Here is a 24,625-nt window from a genome sequence, read left to right on the forward strand (position 1 = left end):
ATTGGTGGATGGTTGACTAACTGCTCTTGTTGGTTTATTTGGGTGAGGCTTATGTGATTCTTAGGGCTGAGATACCCATGTCTCTGCCTTTATAGTACCAGTCCTTCTTCAACACATGTTTTTCTAGGAAACCACCTTTGTAGGCATAGTGACTTGGGTGGCTAGGTGTTCCCTGCAGGTACTTTGGGAATTGTAATCGAGGGAAGAAAAAAATAATCATTGTTTATTAGACTGTACTGGCTACTATACTTATGTTCTTACTTAATCGTAACAACCTTGTGAAATAGGCATTTCCCATTAAATTTGGACACTGAGGTTAATGAACTTGCCCAAGGTCACACAGCTAATAAGTGACACAAGATGATGAGTTAAACTGCTATTTGTTTCTGAAGCTAAAGCACGGACTTGCCTCATATATTAGTTATTCAGTTTCCCTTCATTAATCTCAGACTGTTAAAATGTGTCAGAGGGTTTCTCAAAAGCAGCACTATTAACGTTTCAGGCTGGATAATTCTTTATTGCGGTGGAGGAGGGGGGAGCTGTCCTATGCATCATACGATGTTTAGCAGCATCCCTGGCCTTTACCCACTAGATGCCAGTGTACTCCCCCCACCCAGTTGCAACTACCAAAATGTATCCAGACATAGGTCTCCTGGGGGGAACCCCCTCCCATTGAAAACCATTGATAAGTTATTTCATGATTTTCTGTCCCCGACCTTGCTGTTTTTTGATATTACATTTCACAAGGAACTGACAGTGGCTTCAAACTATCTTATTTTTATAATAGTTATAATCGTACTGCCTGGTTCTGATGCTCTTGAGTCATGCCTTTCTCTCATTGCCTCTCTTCTCCTTTGCCTTGTCTTTTTGCTTTTGTCTGATTCCGCTAAATAAAATGCAGCTGGATAAAGTGTAAGGACTTTCTACCCAGGTATTGATTCAGCAGGCATTCAGATCTCTGAGATTATAACCATTAGTGCTAGAGAAAAGAAGGCAGTTTAGATCTTTTAATTATAGTGGAGTTGGGGGGGGATGCATAATATTTAGCAAGCTAGAAATTAAATGGCTTCCAGGCTCCACAGAGTTAATCTTCATGGTAGTACTGATTGACATGCATGTGCAGTTCTTTTGGGAAACGGGGGAGGAGAGTAGAAATTGCAGGTTTTCTCCTAATTGTACTTTAGGTGTCATTTATGACAATTTCGTGTTGTCTAGACAGAGGGAAATGGTAGAGAAATTATTCCAGTGGAGTCAAATGCTGAGTCCAAAGGGAATCAAGAAGGTTCCTGAGGTCGGGATCAGGGTGGAAGGGCAAGTAGTATACCCCCAGAGGTGAATCAGTGAAAATCAAATGTCACTAAGAGAAGCAATTCAGAGTGAGCCCAGGATATAAGAAAAGTGATTGTACTCTGAGCTTTGGGTTAGCGCAAGGGCTGACAGTGGATTGTTTGGGGGCTCAGCTGGGAGTCTCTGCCCTCTTTTCTATTTCTATAGACTCCAGAAACCTAATTGCTTGAACAGACAGCCAGGAAGGCTGCCTCTTTGCCTCTGGTTAATAAATGCCCCAGCCCACTGTGCATTCCTTTTTCCTCATTCTCTTGTTAGGCTTCATTTACTAACTCCTCTTTGCCTTCCTGATGTTGGCCCTAAGGTTTTACTTCATATTATAGAATATGCTGTTTGCAGTATACCAGGGTCGGTAGAACGAATGGCCCTCGTTGAGGGTTTTTAAAATTTCAGGTCAGGAATGTGAATGTGAAAAATCATCTGAGAAGAAATGTGCAAGGTTTGCTGTTATTGAAACAGTAAATGATTATATCATATATCCTTTGTAGTATTAGTAGGTCTAGAGATAGACTTTTTTGGAATTGTCTATTATTCTGAATAAAACTAGCTGAGGGGGACTTCCCTGGTGGTCCAGTGGTAAAGAATCCGCCTTACAAAACAGGGGACGCGGGTTTGATCCCTGGTCAGGGAGCTAAGATCCCACAAGCCACAGGGCAACTAAGTCTGGGCGCTGCAACTACTGGGCTCGCGCACCTCAACTAGAGAACCTGCGTGCGGCAAACTACAGAGCCCACGTGCTCTGGAACCCATACACCACAACTACAGAGCCCATGAGCCCTGGAGCTTGCACACCACAACTAGAGAAGAGAAAACCCATATGGTACTAGAGAGAAGCCATGCGCCGCAAGAAGAGCCCGTGCGTTGCAACGAAAGATCCCGCACGCCTCACTGAAGATCCTGCGTGCCACAGCTAAGAACCAATGCAGCCAAAAATAAATAAAATAAAAATTTAAAAAATTAGCTGAGAATTCAGGATTATTGAATTCTGTAAATCTCTTCTTGATTTGGGGGGAAACCAGTCAATTATGATTCACTGCCTCTTAAAAAATTTTTTTTTATTTTTAACATCTTTATTGGAGTGTAATTGCTTTACATTGCTGTGTTAGTTGCTGCTTTATAACAAAGTGAATCAGCTATATGTATACATATATCCCCATATCCCCTCCCTCGTGCATCTCCCTCCCACCCTCCTTATCCCACCCCTCTAGGTGGTCACAAAGCACCGAGCTGATCTCCCTGTGCTGTGCGGCTGCTTCCCACTAGCTACCTATTTTACATTTGGTAGGGTATATATGTCAGTGCCACTCTCTCACCTCGTCCCAGTTTACCCTTCCCCCTCCCCATGTCCTCAAGTCCATTCTGTACATCTGTGTCTTTATTCTTGTTCTGCCCCTAGGTTCTTCAAAACCATTTTTTTTTAGATTCCATATATATGTGTTAGCATACGGTATTTGTTTTTCTCTTTCTGACTTACTTCACTCTGTATGACAGACTCTAGTAACTGCCTCTTGATTAAAGTCCAAACTTGCATGTCATGACTGCTGCTTGTTGGTATGTGTGCATGTGAATATCAGAACTAGCTCTGGAACTTGTTATTGATGTGATCCTACTCATCCTTTGGTGAAAAGCCTCTGATCTAAATTCCTAGTTTAAAAATGTCTGTGGTCTGTGGGCAGACCTCCCAAGTCTCCCAGAGAGAAAGAATTGGAGACAGTAAACATGTCCATGTAGATCACCTTGGACCTTTGAGTTCAGATGCTGACAAAAGTGAGTTTTTATTATAAATGGAAGTTTCATATAACTATAGTGTGATATGTTGAGGATATAGTGTGATATGTTGAGGATATACAGGAGCTAAGCATAGCGCCAACCAATCATTTTACAATTGTATTAAAAATAACCTATCAACTATGCTCCAATATAAAATAAAAATTAAAAAATAAACAAAAATAACCAAGTACCTAATGGTCAGCAGAGGGTCCGCTGTTCTAAGAGGGGTCTGGCTGACTTTTCAGGCAAGACTTTCGTATAGCTAGATACACAATTGCACACCCCGTATGAATTGTTTCCACCTTCTTCCCTCTTGGTGTCTGTGATTATGTTGTGCTCTGATATTTTGCCATCAATTGCTTGCTGCACAGAGACATTGAGGGATATGTTAATGTTTTGTAAAGATGTTTTTCTGGTAAAAGGCTTTACTTTAAGCCCTGTGAATTGTTTATGCTGGATGATGGTAAAATAAGGCTGATCCACACAACAGGCGCTGTGAGCTCTTTCTGTAGCATGTCTGTTTTTTTTCCTGAGATTAGCCTTTTAGCAGTGCCACCTTGCCTTGGTCTGCCTCACAGCAGGGGCAGGAATTGCCTGCCAGTCTCTGCTGGCAACTGCATCATGTGCTGCAAGTGCACCCCTAGAACTAGGGGGCCCTACAGGGATCAGATGAGTGCCTGTCATTGGATAACTTAAGCGATAATTGCCAGTGTGTGAAATGGGGAGGCTTGGATGCCTCCGCTTTAAAGCAGAGATGTCAATTTGGAAATCATAATAGAAGTGTCGTTTCAGAACACACAATTATTTTTTACAAAGAATAAGGGCTTGTCATCTCCCAGCCCTGGCATGCGCCAAGGCAGAGATCTGGGGCTTGCCGAGCAAGATGCAGAAATGAAGGCAATATTGTATCCAAGTTTCTTTGGCCTCCCACCTCTTCATTCCCCTGAAAACATTGCCCTCTTTCCCCTGTGAGGTCTCTTTCGGCAATAAGCTGTCCAGGAGCATCAGTGGTAGCTTCCCAGGCAAGTAGCCAGCCTCTGACTTTATGACTTAACAAGCCTCCTAGGGACCAGGCTGCACTGCATTTATCAGGACAACTATGTCAGCACTTAAACCTGAAGGGCTTAAGTGACTGAAGGGATGAAGAGTGATGTAAGCAGTTTCTGAAAAACTAGTTCCTTCAGGAATTTCAGTGTGAGTTTTTGGACATCCAGAAACCTTGTCTGAAAGTCACAGGGTCAGTGAGGGGCAATCAGATATGTCTTCTTGCTTATTTTTCCAAGTCTACTTAGGCCTGCTGATTTATTCACTTAGATATTTATTGGTCTCCTATTGTGTGTTAATTAGGATGTGAGTTTTAATGGGGATAAAAAGATGACTTGGACCCAGTACTTGCTTTCATGTACCTTGTAGTCCAGTAGCAGAGAGAAGAAGACATATTTACAGGGAACTGCAGTACAGGTGACTTGGGAGAAGGCCTTTTAAGAGAGGATTCACATGCTACAGGGTGTGGGGGAAGAAAGGGTGAACTTCTGGCTAGAGGAGTTAGGTATTTGAGCTTTGAAGGAGTTTTACAGACAGAGATGGGGAAGAACTTTCCAGAAAGAAGAAATGGCCAAGCTAAAGACAGAGGTGAAGCAATGAGGGTGTGTTTAGTTTAGCTAGAGCAATAGTTCTCAAAGTGTGGCCTGGGATCCCTGAAGTCAAAACTATTTTATGATACTGAGATGTTCTTTGTCTTTTTCACTCTCTTGCATGAGTGTTCAGTGGAGTTTTCTAGACACTACATGATGTGTAATGAGGTTATCACTCTGATGGCCAATGGAATGTGTGCTTGTGTATTAAATTTTTCTCAGTTTTAATTTCAAATATAGTACATATTGATAGATAAAACCCATATAAACCAAAACTCTTTGGGGTCATCAATAATTTTTTTTAAATTTATTTAATTTATTTATTTTTGGCTGCATTGGGTCTTCATTGCTGCTCACAGGCTTTCTCTAGTTGCAGTGAGCAGGGGCTACTCTTCGTTGTGGTGCGTGGGCTTCTCATTGTCGTGGCTTCTCTTGTTGTGGTTGTGGAGCACGGGATCTAGGCGCATGGGCTCAGTAGTTGTGGCTCTTGGGCTCTAGAGTGCAGGTTCAGTAGTTGTGGCGCACGGGCCTAGTTGCTGCGCAGCATGTGGGATATTCCCGGGCCAGGGCTCGAACCCCTGTCCCCTGCATTGGCAGGTGGATTCTTAACCACTGTGCCACCAGGGAAGCCCCATCAATACTTTTTAAGAGTGTTAAAGGAACTCTGAGACCAAAAAGTTTGAAAACGATTGCACCAGAGCAATGAGTATGTTCAGAAGGAATGAGAAATTTGGCTGCAAGGCTTTGGATGTCAAGCTGAGGAATTTGGATTTTATTTCCTAGGTGGAAGGGAGTTATTCCTTTGGGTTTGGCTTCCCTGAACTGAACTAGCAGATGTCACCCAGACATCAGAGCCAGACTGGGAAATTACTCTTCAGGCACGGGGCACCAGCATCTTAGCTTCTAAGAGCAACTTCCCTTATCAGTATATATAGGTCACAGAGTTTTAGCAATTGATTGTTTCCAGTGATTGGAGAAGGTCTGTACATGTTTGTTGGCTTTAGTTTGTTGATTTTCTCTGTGATCTGACAGTTAGTTAAAAGAATATCTTTAGGATATAGTTGTTTATTAAGGAAGAGTTGTCACTGGCTTGTTTATTTGTCTAGACTGGTACCCAAACTTTCTGCTTCTCCACCCCGATACCCATTGAGTTTGAAACAAAGATGCTTTACTTTTTTTTTTTTTTTTTTCCAGCTGCGCTGTGCAGCTTGTGGGGGTCTTAGTTCCTGACCAGGGATGGAACTCATGCCCCCTGCAGTGGGAGCACGGAGTCCTAACCACTGGACCACCAGGGAATTCCCCAAAGGTTCTTTTCTTTTGGGTAACCCATCTCATCTGCCCTGACAACTTTGTTCTTTTCCAGAGCTTTCTTCTACTACTATTTTTTATTGTTTTCCTAGTCATCAAAGGATACAGCTGATCTAGGGAACCGTTGTACATATTCAGAGTATTAATTAGGGAAGGAAGAAATAGTTGTATTCATTTAAAATATTAGGAATTTTACAGCTTGAATTGTGTTCCTATTGACTTATATTTTAGTAGCGCTTAATATTAATTTTTGATAACTTATTCTAGTGTGTAATACTTTAATTTCAAGTTTTTCTGTTACATTCCTTAGTGACTCCACCTTATCTTTCAAGGGATTTTATGTAAGCAAATATTTTAGAGCACGGGTGGGCAGATTTTTTTCTGTAATGGGCCAGGTAGTAAATATTTTAGTCCTTTCCCTATTAGGACTACTCAGCTCTGCCTTCCTAGCTCCAAAGCAGCCACAAACAATATTTTTCTTTTTTTTTAATTAAAAAAATTTTTTTAAATTTATTTTTGGCCACGTTGGGTCTTTGTTGCCACACACAGGCTTTCTTTAGTTGTGGTGAGCGGGGGCTACTCTTCGTTGTGGTGCGCCGGGTTCTCATTGCGGTGGCTTCTCTGTTGCAGAACACAGGCTCTAGGCACGTGGCTTCAGTAGTTGGAGCAGGCAGGCTCAGTAGTTGCGTCATGTGAGCCCTAGAGCATGCCGACTTTAGTAGTTGCAGCATGTGGGCTCAGTAGTTGCAATGTGTGGGCTCTAAGGCACGTGGGGTCAGTACTTGTGGTGCACGGGCTTAGTTGCTCCATGGCATGTGGGATCTTCCCGGACCAGGGATCGAACCTGTGTCCCCTGCCTTGGCAGGCGGGTTCTTAACCACTTTGCCACCAGGGAAGTCCCCATAGACAATATTTAAATGGGTGGTTGTGGCTGTGTTTGGATAAAACTTTATTTATAAAAACAGGCAGCTGGCCCAGTGCCTGTAGTTTGTCAAACCTGCTTTTTAGAGGCAACTTGCTATTTGAAGAAACTCTTTTTAAGAAATGAGTAGTTCTTTTGAAAATGAGTAGTTTTCTCTTTAGTTTTCAGTGGTTTACTTTTAGATTTTGTATATTGGATGTTTTAAATTTTGAAATAATTTCAGACTTGCAGAAAAGTTGCAAAAATAGTGCAAGGAATTCCCATATACTCTTCACCCACATTCCATAAATATTAACATTTTACCACATTTGCTGTATCATTTTCTCTCTTTTGCTCTACCTGTATGTGAATATAGTTATGCCTTTATTTATAGTTTTTGTATTTTATATATTTGTGATTACTGAATTTTCTTAAAGTAGTATGTAGTTTGATAGAACAGTGGCCTTTAGACTTAAAAAAAAAATCTCTGTTAGTAAAAGGCTTTTGAGCAACTTGTGTGTGCGTGTGTGTGTGTGTGACATTATGGTTATACATTTTAAATCAAAAGTTATAATATTTTCCTGTTCTCCAGTGGATCAAAAGAGCAGAACCCCTGATGTACCTCACTTGAACACCACTGGTTTAGAGAATAAACCTGGCAGACTTGTGAAGACAGGTTTTTTTTTCTCTGTCAGAGCTTCAATGACTCTTTAAAACATTCTAAATAACAGGTCAGAATGAAATGGTAGCTTCAAGCTTGAACAAGCTTGTCTGAGCCTATCCTAAATCCTACCTGACTTCATATTACTCAACTACTTGATTGATCATTGTCAAGTGAAATTTGTGGTGGCCAGAGCAGAAAGCACTCAGCTGCCATTCCATTCCTTTTTCTTGTGTCATTTCCCCATCTATGGCTCTTTGCAGGAAGCTAACTGTGAGAGAGAAAGATCTTTCTTTGAGTTTCCTAGGAGTGGTGGTGATATTTACTCGTTCTTTCTTTATTCAACACCAATTAGAGAAGTGTTTTTTAATCCCTCAGATAGTGTTTGTGTTGTAACTGTAGAGAACTTAATGTTTCATCAATGATACGTGTATGGGGGTGCTATTCACAGTAACTGGATCTCCTGATTTTGTGTATTAGCAGTTAAGATGCCATATGTGTATGACTTGCTAGTCCACTGTATTGCCTGAGGAGCAAATGGTGCCAACACATTCTAGTAAGTAGGTACAGGGGATATATATATGTTCCAGAAGAACCTCATCAGGGACTCCCCAGAGACAAAACTTAACATTTTGGTATAACTCTGTTTTAAGACTCCTTCCTAATTAAGGTAAGAATTTAGGATGGGAAGTAGAGTTTGCGGGATTATAAAATGGAATCATTAAAATTGAAATTGTCTAAACCAAGCTCTTCTGGTTCAAGAATCTCCTTCACAGCATCTCTAAAAAGTCATCTCATTTCTTTGAGTACCATCACTGCCTTGGCAGAGTAGTGGGTAATATTGGCCTCTTAATTTGGCAGGGTCATTTTTCAGGCAGAAGTACTTGAGAAGGATATATGTTGGTCACTCTGGAGGATGCCTCTTGTCAAAGGGCCTCTGCTTATTAAGCAGCCATTTAGAGGGTAACACGACAGGGCTCAATGAAATTCAAGACTCGTTCCAGAACCCTTTGGGATAGAACAAGCTTCTGGGTGTTCCAGGGCAGTCAGCTGCTCCCAGATCTTGCTTCTGTTCTTCAGCTCCTGCCTAATTCCTATAGGACAAATTTATTAGTAGTGAATATATGATGGCCTAACCTGATACTCTTCTCAAAATTTTGCTTTTCTTCTTTCTCCAGTCTGTGTACCTCTCACTATCCCTTCCTCTCACAAATAGTCCATATTTCAAGATTCAAAGACATGCCATTATTTTACGTGCTCCTATGAAAGAAGAAAATCCTGCCACTTAAACTGCGTCACACAATTATAAAATGTATACTAATTTCAGACACATTAAAACGTGGGGGGGAAGCGTGTCTTAGAGTTGATGAAACACAGCATTGCTGCTGCTGTAAACAGTGGTATCATTGAAGATTCAGATTTTCAACCAGAGAGAAGTGTTTTATTGCTTTCTTCTCTTCCTCATTGGTTTCATTGTATTCACTCCCTTCAGTGGTAGGACTGTTTAACTTGTCCTAAGTGTGGGGATTAGAAGCCTTGTCTAGATCCAAAACATCATGTAACAGTTATTTTCCTGGGTGGGAAAGGTAGCAAGCCAGGTTGACAGGGCCTCTGCTGTATCTCTTTCCCAGGCTGTTAGGGAAAATGCTTCAGTGAGCCAGTCGCTGGGATAAAGTGACTGCACATGACTATACCTAAAGCCAGCTGGTTTTAATAACAGTGAATTGAATTAACTCAATTGGAAAAGATTGGTAGCTGCTGTCCTTATCCTGCAGATCTGCTTTAAAGAAGAGTCCAGCAGGGAGCTGGAGACCTGCTCCTGGTAGAGCCAGGCATAATGCTGCTGGAGAGGAACAATATGCATTTCTTTCTGAGTCCACTTCCTTTGAAACGTCTTCTATGGCAGGAGCTTGATTGGCTGCCAAGGCACATTTGAGTTGGGAAGCAGTGTGGCAGACATGGCAAACTGGGGGGCCACGAGCCATGTTTGTCAGATGTGTTTTAACTAGCCCTTCCTGTACGAAAAGGAAAAAAATGTTTTAGCTAAAATGTAACAGGAGATTTCATGCAAAAGTCCAGATTTTTGGCTTCCCTTAAATAAATAGGAAGAGCCAGTGTTACTGGACCCATTCTAGTTGGGACTCACAGTGGATACATGTACATAGTGGTCTGAAGCATTTTGGAGTTGACAGGCCTTCACTGGAGTCCTGGTGCTATCACTTGGTAGCTGTGTGCTGCAGTGCAATACACTTAACTTCTAGGCCCATTGATCTCATGTATGTATAGTAATGCTTACCTTTCTAGGCTGTGGTGAGGTTTAAATAAAGAACTACATGTGAAGTGCTTAGTATTTGCCTGGCACTAAAAAAGTGCTCAAGAAAATACGTGTGTAAGACATATGATCATTGAATTGACAGTTGGGCTAGATTATATAATTATAGATTTTTATCAGTTGTTCAGAGAGCCGTAGGAGGACTCACAGAAAGGGTGTGGGCAGAGCAGAATGCGTAGAAGATGAGGGGCTGTGGATTAGGATGACATGCAGGAACTGAACACCAAGGTAAATGTTGGCACTACATGATAGTCTCTACGTATGCCTCATTTTCCTGTCCCATGTTGATCCCAACCTCCTATTTGTCTACTGGAGGTACTGCGAATAGAAATAAGATCATGTCTCTAAAGCACTTGTTCATTTCTCACAGAAGAGCAGTATTCAACATGATACAGTGGCCATATCCAGTGTGGGAGCTCTGGAGCTCTTCATTTACTTATGCCTCTAAGTGCTTATAGGAAGGGTGTGATCCCAGATAAGAGGTGTTAGCTAGCTGCAAAGGGGGATGTTATTTATCTCTCCCCCCATTTTTCCTTATGAATGACCTCTGAGTTGGTAATTGACAGGGATTATTGCCATTTTTTTAATCTCTGCTAGGAGGCTGCTGGAGTCTTCCCTCATTTCATTATCCCGTTATGATGGAGCAGGATCCAGAGAGCACCCAATTTACCCAGACCCAGCGAGGTAAGGCCGAAGTGAGAAATGGCACTAGGTGGGGGGGAGGGACTGCCCTTGGGGTTGCCAAGCTGTTGGAAGCCCCATTCTGTGCCTCTCTGGTCCTGGTGCTCTTTTACTCTTCAGTTACAGTTTTGAGACAGGTGGTTCAGGTGATTGGGAAGTATTACAGGTAAGTGAACAGAACCTCTGGTGACAGAGGGTTATGACTGAGCCCTTGTCCTTTGGGGCTCATTTTTGTAAGTGGGACACTAGAGGAGGGACCTGAGGAGGTCATTGGCAGAGTCACAGGATATTTCTTTTCTGCTCATCAGAGAGGCTGTTGCCATTCAGATGGACAGCCAAAAGGGAAACAAAAGTTTTTATTAATAGGGAAGTCACTTACAAATTAAAAGCAAATAATTCTCTCTCATTTGAGAGAGAATTTAGAACATCAAAAGGCAGAAATCAAGTTCATTCAGATGTTGAAGTTTTGGAGACTATATGACGGAAGAAATGACTGACAAAAGGGTAACTGAATAAAACAAGTTGCCATATTATTAAAGTGCTTGCCTTACCCCCATTAGAAGACATTTAAAAGTTCTTGAAGAGATAAAAAGAAAAAAAGAATTCAGATGAGTTTAAGGCCCACCTTTACCTTATACTGGTAACTCAGGACCGAGGATGGGGTGTTGAGTTGATATATAACATTTATTTATAGTGAGCAGCCCTTTGGGGTTGTCACAGCAGGACTTAATAATTCTGTTAATGATCCGAAAGGGGGATAACCTGCACATTCTCTAGCAACAGCAGACCGCACATTGTGAGGCTTTGCCAAAAGAAGAGGGTAATTTATAATGGTGGGGTTGAAGTTAACAGTGTAGGTCAGAAAAGGCTAAATGAGGGCTTCCCTGGTGGCGCAGTGGTTGAGAGTCCGCCTGCCGAGGCAGGGGACACGGGTTCGTGCCCCGGTCCGGGAAGATCCCGCATGCCGCGGAGCGGCTGGGCCCGTGAGCCATGGCCGCTGAGCCTGCGCGTCCGGAGTCTGTGCTCCGCAACGGGAGAGGCCACAACAGTGAGAGGCCCGTGTACCGCAAAAAAAAAAAAAAAAAAAAAAAAAAAGAAAAGGCTAAATGAGCTTTGCTGTAGATTAAGAATTTAAAGTCTGAAAAAACCTTTAGATCAAGTTGTTTCCAAGGTTATTGAGTGATTTTGTTGTTACTACAGTTATGTCATGATACTGAGCATTCTTTCTGAGATACTAGTGAAAAGATTCCCTGTTATCCTCTTACTTCCTTTTTCGTACCCCAGAAATGGCAGATCAGGGAACATGGGGATTGATGACTTTAAAACGGGTAGGCAACTTAGATGATGACTGAAACAAGGAAGTTTATGTTAGTCTCTAGTCATATTTGAAAGTAATAAGCCCTAAATAAGAGAAGGAAATATTTTGCATGAATCAAATTCTTTGAAACCCTGAGAGAACTTCTTGCTGTGAAACAGTTTCTTTTAGGACAGTAATGGGAATCTCATCCCCAGAATTTTTAACCTGACAAAGTTTAACGGTGACTCTTAAAGACCATTATTTGTCCTCCTTTCATGTAATAAATTTGTTATTTATTCCTACTCAGATCTCTTTATCACAGAAAGGCCAGACTTTGTGGTGGTGTTATTTTTACATTTTCCCTTTAAACACAAAAGAGGGTTTTTTGGAGGGGGAAGTATTCTTCCTTGAAGAAAACTTGAGGAGTTATTTAAAATATTCACTTGGAACACTTTTAGAGTTTGATAATTATCCACTCTTCAGTAGGAGGATGATTGTTACCTCATTACTGGTTGTTTAATTTCTTTTTCCTCTTAGATTTCACCCTGCATAATCTGTATAGGTCAAAGCCTTTATGAGACATGTCAGCATTCAGATCCTTAGCTTCCCTCTGGATACCTAAAAAGATGAGGCTGTGATGTACTTGTACTTAATAATTGTGAATCCATTTTTCTTTACCATTGATGCACAGTTTTGTAGCTTAGGGAATTCCTGTCCAATGGTGAAATTAAACAATTGAGGTTACGTAGTACTGAATTTTTACCCCTACATAAAAGGACAATCTTTATTTATTATTGTCAGCATCAACATTATTTCTACCTCTATCACCATAATATAATTTTTCCATTAGTTAAGGTAGGCTATCAACTCAGTAATGAGTGTATTTATGGTCACTTTTCAGAATCTTTTCTAAAAAAAGAATCTTCATTCTCCTCTTAAAACTTTTTTTTAACATTCTTTTCTACTCTGACTGACTTGAGAATTTAACCAACAATGATTGATTTCTACTGGAAGTTTTCTGTATATTTGGTAGCTATAGGAACAACTCAACAGTATTGGCTTCTGTCTGTTGAAAATTTAGGGTTCTTGATTCATCCTTGCCAAATGCATGGGAACAGGTGCCCAAAGAGACAGTGAAAGTTCCACAAGTTGAAACTTTAAATCTTATGCTCTGATGACCTTGGCCAAGGCCTCTGTACATCCCATGCCCACCTACTGTATAAAGATAATTTGGATTCAGAGGTGCCAAATGCAGCATATTGTTCCATAACACAGACTTTTGAGTTCCAAAGATTGTCACCTGGCCTGCTTGGAAATTCTGTTTGATGGTTGGCCAGAAGGACACCACCTCTGATGAGAGGCATTTCAGAGGCAGCCCTGTTTTGTGTAGCAGTTGACTGCATGATCTCCTTTGGTATGAGTGAGTAGATTTACTGAGGATTTACTTAGAGGCTTACTTTGTCCAGGGGTAATGAAAGGTCAGGCAGGAAGATGTTTGTAAATACTTTTCCTACCATTTGGATGTAAGTATTTCCATTTCCATTCTCAATCAGTTTTTCCAGATTTCCATTAAAAAAAAAAGTTACATGCTTTTTTTTTCCTTCTATATTCAAACATTATAGAAGTTAAGGTCCCTAGGAATCCTTACCAGGATTGATGTGTTTCATTTTTTTGTTCTAGTTACAGAAATAAATATTTTTATGTACATATTAGTATATACATACCATTCTTTAATTTTTCCCCCACTTAAAATTTTATTTTAGAGGGCTTTCATTGTGCATATATAGGGATATTCTTTTCAATTGTTATATAATGTTTCTTTGTATAGATATAATTTATTTAATCTGTTGGTGGACATTTGGGGTGTTTCCCAGTTTTTCACTAGTGCCAGCAATATATATATATCTCTTCGTATCCTGGTGTGTTTCTGTAGGATAAAATTACTAGTGGAATTGTTGAATCAGAGTTGGCAGGTTTTAGGTCTTGGGCAGGTTTTAAGTCTTGAAATTTCTTAGTAATCCCCTTAATATTATATATAAAACATTTTTCTTTTACTGTTCTTCTCTCACTTTTTCAGTTCACAGCCTCAAATTATATGCGTTGTGAAAGATGGAGGAAAAACTCGAGAAAGAAGGGAATGTGCAAATTGTATAGGACACTAGACATTTTCATGGAGTATGAAGACAGTGAACCATAGCTGGAAGAATATAGACCTTTTACTAATTTAAAGTAAATTAAGTCTTTTAAGACTAATTACTGAGAACAGCCATTGTAAGGGAGAAGAAGAGTGACTGTTGTCTTCTGTGTTGCTCAGTGCCCACGTAGCCTCTGATGCTCTGTCGTAAGAAATAGAAAAAATCTGTTTTTTTCTTTTAGATTTTCTGTTCTCCCGAGTATATTTTACTCTCAGTCTCTATCCTGAATATTTTCTCTGTGTTAAAATATCTGGATAATCTGTAAAGGAGGGATAAGAGGTTCAAAGAGGTAGTTTTAAGGAGCTAGGACAAATCTGGAGCTACAAGTATTTGTTGGAGAAGAAAGGAGTCCTGGTGAAGGTGATGCCTGAAGATGCCTTCTTTAGTCATCTCGGGTTCACCATCTCTTGGCCTGTTTTCTCATCTATAAAATGAAAGAAGCTGTGGTCCCTTTCATTTCTTATATTTTGAATATGGATGATTAAGGAAAATCTGCGCATCTATATAAAGGGCACACCCTGAGAAGTTAAAAGAGGTCCCTTAAGAAACTAAAAGAAAGGTCCAGTGTTAAACTCTTGGAAGGGGCAGCTGTTGATCAGATGATGACTGATTAAACAGCCTGTTTGCCTTATCTCAGAACAGAAACACTGGTGGTAGTCTGATAAGCATATTGTGCAGTACAAGCCTCCTGGTGAGTTAAATGCCGTTTATTTTTCACATCTCCAGAGTTCGCCTCAGCAGGGAGATGTGATGGGAGAGCTGGATTTACTGTCTTTCACAGTATTCCCCACATTAGTGCTAGTTTGTGTTTGTTCATCTCTGTTTCTCTCAGATTATCTCCTGCTGCATACTATGCCCAGAGGATGATCCAGTATCTCTCACGGAGAGACAGTATCCGCCAGCGTTCTATGCGCTACCAACAGAACCGCCTCCGTTCTTCCACCTCCTCCTCTTCCTCAGACAACCAGGGTCCATCAGTAGAGGGAACCGACTTGGAATTTGAGGACTTTGAGTAAGTATATATTCAACTTGCTTTCTTACCCCTCCTCCCGAGCTGTGCGTGCTTCCAGGTTGGCCACTGTCTGAGCAATAGTGGTTTGACATTCTTGCTTCAAACCCCTAAGTTATTATTTATGAGAAGTAGGATGGGGAGAGGGACAGAGGGTTAAAATGCCCAGGGCACTCCCACCTCTGGTAGTTGCATTGCTGATTCCCTGAAGCCTCTGGGAAGAGACAGCCCATTGGGCCCCAGGCCAGGCTGGGAGAAGATGGCCGCTGCTCTTTAGGCAACTTTTTAATTTCCCGTTTGCGTGAACAGTGACTGTGGAAGTGCTTCATGTGGACTGTCTTCATAACATCAGGGAGGCAGGAGGGTTCGTGTTTTTTCTCTTAAGCAGAGTAGATACAGAGATGAACAACAAAGACGATACTCGGATTTCCCTAGGAGACAGATTCTCTCAGTACCCTTAACCACACTGCTTCTCTGAGGTCCTACTCCCTTGCCCCTAAACGTTCTCAGTCTCTCTCTACCCCCAGTAAGGCTCCTTTGGAAGTTGCCTGTCAAATTAACGTGGGGGTTGAGAGGTGATTCCTTGCTCTGCTAGTCTCTTTGAGCGGTTGGCTGGGGTACGGGGGTGAGCTAAAGGAGCAGCGTCAGCCCCGGGCTCCAAGGTCAAGCTCCCCAATCTTCCTGCTGGGTTTTACATTCTCTGACCTGCTGCTCCTGACCTTTCTAGCCATGCATTGTGTTCCTTTCCATCTTGAAACTGAGCTTTCCTGGCTTGTACCAAATTGGACATTTGGCTCTTGCTTTGACTCCTATATATTTTGATATTCTCAAAACATGCAGAATAAGAGGGAAGGGTGGTTAAACATTTTTCTTTCCCCGTCTTTTTTGCCGGCAGTACTGGAATAGGACAGCCTGTCAGTCATCTTCCTTTTTTTTTTCCCCTTCATCTTGACATAGCCTGGTCAGGTCTGGGATCTTAAGAGCTCCTGCCTCCCTTCCACCTTCCTCTTTCGTGAGCTGAATGAATAGTTCCCCAGGAGCCATCTTGCAGTGGAGCTTTATGAAGTGTTTGAGAAATATCTTTGCCAGAGAGGACCAAGAAGGTGGGAACACCCTTTGTACCAGTTGGCCTTCCTGATACAATCCTTAAACACACTGGCCAGTTGTGCACTGGGAAGCAGAAGGAACACTCAATGGGAGGCTCATTTGTCTGAGGAAGATGTAAATGTGAAAGGAATGCAGGGATGCCCTCAAACAGCTGTGCTGTGGCAAACGGAGCAGGGGTGGTGGGAGAAGGGCCCAGCTGCTCTGTGACTCTCAGATGTGTCCTTCTGCCTTAAGTCCTCGCTGGGGGAAGATGGACGTGGGCACAGCAGTGAAGGGAGAGTCTCCACTCCTTTAGCCAGGCAGACACCTGTAGGGAAATATGTTCCCCTGTAGAAATGATTATTTTTCCAGCACCGGGGTCTATTCAGGGAAGCAGTTTCAACACACAGTGCCAAGGCTGCTGGGACTTAGTGCTGCTGAAAAGCCTCGGTAATCCCGTGGAGCTCTGGGAGTCAGTGCAGATTGCATAGCCCTCTCTCCACGCATGTTTGGAAGGCTGTTAGCTCTTCGCAGTGGTGAAACGTGGGGCTCATGCCTTTGAGCTGTATCTTGCCTCGTGACTTGTCCTTCACAGTGGAGTTCTGGGTTAGTTTAAAATGTTCTGTTCTCATCTTACCTTCTCTTTCTTCTGTTACCACCTCCTCCCTTTCCCCTTCCTTCCCCCTTGATTTTCCTGTGTCAGACTGCCTCCTCCCTGTGCTCCCCACAGCCCACTTCTGCTCTCGCCTCCGCCTGGCTTCAGCGCAGCCTGAATTTACATCACCCTCTTCACCTTTCATGCTCTGACTTACCACTGTATTGCTCCCTGGTTAGTAACAACGGGCTGGTTTCTCTGAAGCCCCTCCGAAAGTCCCTCCCCTTGGTGTTTGCCTTTCTTGTGGGGCTGAAGCAGACTATAATCTTGTTTTTAATAGCAGCTGTGGATTAGTCACCTCAATATTAGCAGTCCAGGTCTTCTAGTAAAGGATGTTGCTGGCTGGTTGATACTGAGTTACCGTCTGTTCATTCTTTCTCTGTCTCTTTCCCCGCCCTCCTCCCCCTGCTGTAAACCGAGGGCTGCTTGTGGTTGTGCCTCTTCTCTTAATTTCTAGGTACTCTGAGGGGAGAGAAAGTGAGAAATTAGGGAATGTACCAGCCCATTTTAATTTCTCTGCCCCAATCCTTTTCCTCAGCTTTGATAACTAGAAAGAAAGTTACAGGCTTATACAGTCATACTTTATAGTTCTTTCAAGTACAGAGAAGCAGATTAAGTTAGATATGGCCTGGAATCCTAACACATAGGGTACCATTAAGAGAGACTGTTCTCCTGGGTTTCCTCACCTTCACAACACAGCATGGTCTTGCCTTTGCCGCCCCACTCCGACCTCTTTACTCTCCTTCCATTTGCTAAGTCATAGATCATTTTGCCATTCTCTAGCTTGTCCCATCCAGGTGTATAGGGACCTCAGAAAACAAAAGGGAGACATTACGCAGATCCCATCTTTTTTGGTTCTCTTTCATCATCCATTGAATGGAAGGTATCAGCTATCATATTTTTCATGTATACTAATTTATAACATACACAACATTTGTAGTATATATAAATATACTAATATACATATATCTTTTAAAATCTTGTTTACTCCTTATAATAACTCAATGAGATAGTTGTTCATTTCATTGTGTTTTTTAAAATAAGGATACAGAGACTTGACCAAAGTCAGACATGTCTGAGATTAGAGATCAGGAGCAAGCATGTTTAGTGTCTGACTTTAGTGTCCTGCAGATTTAAAAACCTTTAAAAATGATGTCCAGCCATATTTGAGCCCTTGCTCCATGAGCTTGCTGTGGAACAAGACTATCTAGATTTATCGCTAGGGAAGATAGGTTTGAAGGTTGGTCAACATCAGGTTAAACTTTCTGTTCTTTTGTGGTCTGGATTAGTGACAATCTTCCCAGGCAGGCATCTTCTCCTGTCATTTGTCTCTGTCTGTGGCAAGGATTGAGACTGCAGGGTCCCTGTGTTTATCAAAATGCACAGGACATCCAGAAACCTGCTGTCAGGAGGTCTGTCCTGAAGCCCTCAGCATGTCTTTGCATAAAGATGTTCACAAGCAGGGTAAAGGTGTGGCTGCCCCTGACCCTGCTGTCTGCCTCCTTCTGAGCTCAGACTACCTGCTAGAATGTAGACAGCAAATAAGCATAAGGAAAACTCACATTTTTATTTTCACCATCCCTTTGGAAAGAGGGAGGGAGGCTTTTATGAAGCCCAGGTTGAGTGCTGTGTTCCCGTAGTTTCTAAGGCCTGCAAAAGAGGTGGTACCTGTGACTTTATGACTATTGTTCAAGCTACCCTCACCCTCCTCCTCATTTTATCTGTTACTCTAAATGTAATTATAATCCTAGAATCATCTCCAGTTCATCTTCTTGCCTCTTTTTTTTACCTGCTTTGCCTTCCAAGGCAAGGATACCCTGAGCTAATGACAGTCAGAACTGGAGAAGCTTCAGATTAGACCAGTCACAAATATCTCCAACACTGCGTAATTATATTCAACTTCTTTTTTTTTTAATTATTTATTTGGCTGCATCAGGTCTTATTTGCGGCACACGGGATCTTCCTTTGCAGTGCGCAGGCTCTTTGTTGCAGCATGCAGGCTTTTCTCTAGTTGTGGTGCGTGGGCTCTTAGAGTGCATGGGCTTAGCAGTTGCAGCGTGCGGGCTCTCTCGTTGTGGTGCGTGGGCTCCAGAACGTGCGGGCCTAGTTGCGGATCTTAGTTCCCCGACCAGGGATCGAACCCGTGTCCCCTGCATTGGAAGGCAGATTCTCAACCACTGGACCACCAGGGAAGTCCCTCAACTTCTTAAAACTTGTTGCCAGCACAGAGAGAACAAGTCCTTCATTCACAGTTGTGACACCGGTCTGTACTTGGGGAAAATATCTCAGTGAGAATTCTAGTCTTTCAGCCTAGTCTTTCAGATGAAGTGTCTTGAAGTCAGTTCTACTTATTTTATTAACTCTTCTAATTTATCTCGTTGTATTTGGGTTCCTTTTACCCAGAAATCCACGTTGTGACCAAATATGCAAAACCGTTTCATTGTGAAATGAATGACAGTCATTTCTGGTTGCCCAAGATGGGTTCTGGTTTCTTAGTTTGGCATGATATGTTCTAGCAGTACCACATACACATGTGCGGAGGAGCCTCAACCAGAAGGCTTTCATGGTCCCCTTGCTAGACACCTTCTAGCAAGGAAGTCATTAAAAGGTCTTCTTGGTATATAATGTAGCTGAGGACAGTTCTGAAGGCTGTCACTCAGTTCTGCCATCTGATTGGGTGTGGCATAGAAGTTACTCGCCTTTATAGTTCAGAATTTAATACTCTTCATCGGCCCTTTTGCCACTACTGAAATTTAACTGAGTCACACAAAGACAATATGTTAGAAACCCGATGATGTTACTCTTATCTGTCTATAGGTGAAATCCTGACAGCTTTGTGAGACTCATATACTTGTGTCAGGTTCTCATGGCTAGAAATTTCAGGAGAGTGAAGCCACATGTCCTTGGTAGTGTTTGCCCCTGCTCTCTCTTCTGTGCCCCAAATTTCCAGGACTCCTATGGGAGTCAGTGACTACTAATAACAGATATGTTACTTAGAGCCGAGAAAGGGCAGGGGCAGATCTTCAGAGCGAGAAGTCGCGTACTTCATTCTGAAACGGGGTTGCCTTTGTCTCTTCCTTGGACTTACAGACCATAATCTCTTTGATATTAGAAGTGCAAGAGAAACTATAAGGGAACACGCTGTAAAGTGACTATTCTCTCTACAGACTGGAACCTGCCAAAGCAGTCAAGGATCAGGCAACCAGCTACAGTTATTGAGTGGTGGTACTGTATAGAAGTAGTTCTTAAAGTGAGATGAGATAAGAAACCATTCACTTCCTTTTTACCAGAGTTTTAAATAATTTCATTTAATTGATGTTTGTGGTGGTTGACTGTTTTTTACAGCGTGGGTTTATAAAAGAGAAAGTCTTAAAATAGGACTTTTCTCCAGATATACTTAGAAGAAAGGCAAATAAATGCATAGTCATAGAAACATGAAACAGCATGGAGCATGTCAGGAATTCCCTTGTTGACAGGTATGGTCAGGTTGTAAAGTCCAAGCTACAGCAGGAGATGAGCCCCGAGAGTTAGCGTGGCACCAGATCTTGGGGAGTTTTTTGTGCCTTGCAAAGGAGGAGAACTTTACCCTGCAGGTGAGAGGGAGTCACTGAAGAGTTTTAAGCTATGGAATAACATCGGATTTTTACACAATATCTTATAAGATAGACTGTAATAAGGTACCCCTAAAGTACAGGACAGCATTGTATGAAGGGAGAGAGTACTTGGGGAGATGTGAGAAGGCTTCATGGGTTTCAGCTAGGTGTGAAGACCCCATAGGACTTCGACGAATTGACGTGGAGGATGGAAGTAGGGAAGGAGAGTCTAGACAAAGGAGTAGCTTAAGCAAAAGCCCAGACACAGAAGATTTACAGGGTTTGTTCGGAGACCCTGCATACATCTGTGGTTAGGGCAATGGAGTATTTGTACTTTGAGCGATAAGATTGGAAAGACATGGACTGTGGAGGGCCTGGAGTGCCTGGCTGATAAGTTTTGACCTTGTTTTTGTCTAGGGACAGCCATTATTCAACATGTGTTTTAGGCAGCGAATTCTGACAGCGGTTGTTAGGCAGGTGGCAAATATATGGATGCAGGAAAACCAGTTAGAAAACAGTGGGCAAAATACATATGAGGACATATGAGGACTGAATGTTAAGTATTGGACATAAGAGGCCTTGGTGTTTTGTAAGAGTGGGGCCTGCTTGTGAATGTTCCTGGGGAGATGAGCTGTGTGAGAGCTCAGCTGCCTCACTTCCTACTTCTCCAAATAAAATGTTGCTGGAGTCCTTTTTTACTCTTACTGGAACTGATTTTGAACTAAGTTTATAAAGTAGCAAGTGACTCCCAGAACAGCTGTGATTGGAACTGGGATCTCTTGTTAGTGCCCACTGGTCCCCAGAGCCTGACAACTATTGTCTAGGGAATAGCCCCACGTTCCAGTTTTGGCTGAGCCTGTGATATGCCATTTGATCTTTGGCAAGTCCCTCTCCTACCCTAGGCCTCAATGTCTGACCTTGTAAAATTAGATTAGATAATCTCTGAAGTTTATTTTAGCCCTAAAGCTCTTGGATCTTTGTTGGAGCTAATTAACTATCTTAGAAGGATTTCCCTTGTACTCAGCAGAGGTAGAATAATGAAAAGTTTCAGAAAAGTGGAGAGACTTCCTGAGGATTAGGAATAGGATATCTGGTACCTGTGGAGCCCCAATAGATTTATAAAATATATGCCTACCTGAATTCCAGCTCTTTCCTGAGGATTTTGAGCCTATTGCTTAGAAATATATAATATTGCTTGGCAGCTTTAAAATTAGTATTCTTTCTGGGCAACTAAAATACATATGAATATTTATTATGAGGAATGCTAGGAGAAGAGAAAGAAAATGGAATATATCTGGATTTAAAGAATTAAACAGCTGTGAGGGAAGAGGGGGAAAGGAGGATAACTATCACTTAGAGATATGTATTTATTTTTTAACATAAAATGCACAATAGGAATATGGATTTGCATAATACATGCAGATGAAATTAAAGGTAGAACAAGAAAGGAGAGGACTTCCCCGGTGGCGGTGGCGCAGTGGTTAAGAATCCGCCTGCCAATGCAGGGGAAATGGGTTCAAGCCCTAGCCCGGGAAGATCCCACATGCCACGGAGCAACTAAGCCCATGCACCACAACTACTGAGCCTGCGCTCTAGAGCCCGTGAGCCACAACTACTGAGCCCACGTACCATAGCTACTGAAGCCCGTGTGCCTAGAGCCCGTGCTCTGCAACAAGAGAAGCCATGGCAATGAGAAGCCCGCGCACCGCAGCAAAGAGTAGCCCCCACTCGCCGCAGCTAGAGAAAGCCCGCACGCAGCAACAAAGACCCAATGCAACCAAACAAACATTAAAATAAAAAAGAAAAGAAAAAGAAAGGAGAGGAATTTGTAAGTGGTAATTATCTGTTATATTACTATTCCTTGGAGAAAAATTAAGGCTCTGAAGTTCCATGCTATTAGATATCCCCTATGAATGATGTCAGCTGGGCCTGTGCCTTCCTCCCAGAAATCTAGCCCCGACATGCGTGCACAGTCCTTCGAAGTAGAGTCTAGTGCCTTACTAATAGCACTCGAGTAAAGAAAGGACTTGGCCAAGATCACTGTGCCATCCAAGGACAGGAACACCAGCTAGGCCTTCTATTGTCTGGAGATTGAGTAGAAACCGAAGAGCACAGGGAAACAAGTATTATTTTAATGGTCTAATTTTCAGCACAGTCAACTGTGTATTGTCAAGAAGACAATGGCCTTTTGAGCTTTGTGCTGCCAGAGCTTCATTTACAAAGGCCCAAATCAGAGCTGTTTGTCACTGAGTAGTAATGGCAGCCTGACTGTCTGGTTAGGACTCAGACAGCAGTCTGTAGGTGTATTTTACATTCCTTTAAGTTACAGCCTCTCTCTGAGGCAATTAATCCCAGGCATTTAGCAAGAGTAGCTGCTGTGTTTCTCCCTTGTTCCATAGATGCATTTTCTTGTATTTGGCACTTGTCTTGGATGCTTGTTTGAGGGGTGTTTTTTCCTTACAAAATCTTTTATGAGAAAGTCTTATTTTTTCCCCCCTCTCCTTCCCAAATAGCCTTCTGAGAGTTAATCAGAGATGCACAGAGTTCAACAACTGGGAAGGCCATTAATAACTCAGCCAGCTTCTATCCTGCTGGCTTAAAGGCAGCTTCTGGCTGATGAAATTGATGAGGATTTCTCTGGTGTTTCCCTGAAAAGTATTCTGGTGAGAAAGAGTCCTCCAGTGATAGGGGAGTGGTACCAGCGTGGTTGCATACTCTGGCCTTCACTGTTTTTGTTTTTGTTTTTTTTTTAAGTACCCCCCTTGAAAAGGGCATGGGCTATGTTATGTTAGGCCCAGTATTTAGCACCCTCCATTATTCCTAAGGTAAACTGTCTCTCTGGGTCTGCCTTTCTCCCACTGTTCATCTGGCAGGCATCTTCTAATCTTTAGTCTCTGCCTAAATTTGCCTTCTTCATCTCGTGGAGGCTTGCTCCATGTTGGTCTTGTATCAGCACTGAAGTGAGTGTCAGAGTCTGTGTAGTTTTCTCAATTGAACATTATTTTAAGTACTTTTAATTTCTTTGCCCTTTTCTTGAAACTCTTTTTTTTTCCTTTTCTTGAAACTCTTAACCACTCTTCCTCTCCCCTCACTTCTACCCCGACCCCGCCCTTGCAGATATCCTTTGCATTGAAGTTTGTTTCCCCATCTCAGCTCCTTATTTTGAATTTTCCCTTCTTTCTAGACTATAGAAGCTAGAGTCATTAGTTGCTCTTTTCACCTCTAATTTATTTAGAGCCATGCTTTTAGTCAGGGATTTTTGTGTGTCAGCATTAAAACCTGGGGCTTTTGCCCTCTACTTGCTTAACTTGTCCTGTGGTTGGACATTCTGGCCTTTGCCACCTTACCCATTCATGTTTTAAGTTTTTCCTGGTCAGGAAATGTTTGAGCTGTTCTAGGCTATTTTCTCCTAGATGCCTGTGTTTTTTTCTCCCATAGGCAGCATCTCATTTGCGTGTTCACCACATTTCACATTTTACTAATTGTTCTGTGTACAATTCTGTCATTTCTCCTTCTTTGCTAGTGTGCTCAACACTTTCAATTGGAAGTCTTCTCTACATTTTATTGAGATGCTGTTTAACTCCTACTTCCCCATCATTAGTCAAGATGTTAAGCTGAGGAGCAGCAGATACATCTCCACTCACTTAATATTATTGCCTCTTTTGCGGTGCCTAATGTAACCATCAGTCTGAGACTGCTTGTATCTGAGCCAGCTGATTTTCATATATATATATATATATATATATATATATATATATATTATATATATATATAAAATCTTCCGGTAATCTCTAAATAACATAAAGCCATTATCTCTGACCATGTTTTGCCCTTCCTCCTCCCTTTTTTTTTTTTTACGCGGAAGGAGAAATTGAATCAGAAAGAAGTTAATTGTTTTTAGATTTTAATAACAATTAAAAGAGGCTTGTGAAATATGTCATAGGAGCCACATTTTCTCCCAGCCCTGGCATTTGTCCATTTTTCTAAGTTATCTTCATATGTCCTTTCACCCAGCTCTGTGTCATGTTTTTTTGTTTGTTTGTTTGTTTTTTGCGGTATGCAGGCCTCTCACTGCTGTGACCTCTCCCGTTGCGGAGCACAGGCTCCGGACGCGCAGGCTCAGCGGCCATGGCTCACGGGCCCAGCCGCTCCGCGG

The 24,625-nt window shown here is 42.1% G+C and overlaps 1 protein-coding gene across 5 annotated transcripts in view; it reads left to right on the top strand.

Moving 5' to 3' along the window:
* Positions 1 to 24,625, top strand: part of AMBRA1 (autophagy and beclin 1 regulator 1) — a gene marked incomplete at its 5' end in the record, with an annotated part of 147,650 nt that overhangs the window by 22,050 nt on the left and 100,975 nt on the right. For 2 of the 5 annotated variants that reach the window (XM_079707870.1, XM_079707872.1), the window contains 2 exons: positions 10,551 to 10,637; positions 14,959 to 15,138. The exons of 1 other annotated variant lie outside the window; for it this stretch is intronic. In XM_079707870.1, coding sequence (XP_079563996.1) covers positions 10,551 to 10,637; positions 14,959 to 15,138 — 267 coding nt within the window. The remainder of the gene's footprint in view (positions 1 to 10,550; positions 10,638 to 14,958; positions 15,139 to 24,625) is intronic. 2 more of the 5 variants (XM_079707871.1, XM_079707873.1) reach the window with 2 other exon arrangements.

Source organism: Hyperoodon ampullatus, assembly GCF_949752795.1.
Source record: "Hyperoodon ampullatus genome assembly, chromosome: 7".
Taxonomy (NCBI): Eukaryota; Metazoa; Chordata; class Mammalia; order Artiodactyla; family Ziphiidae; genus Hyperoodon; species Hyperoodon ampullatus.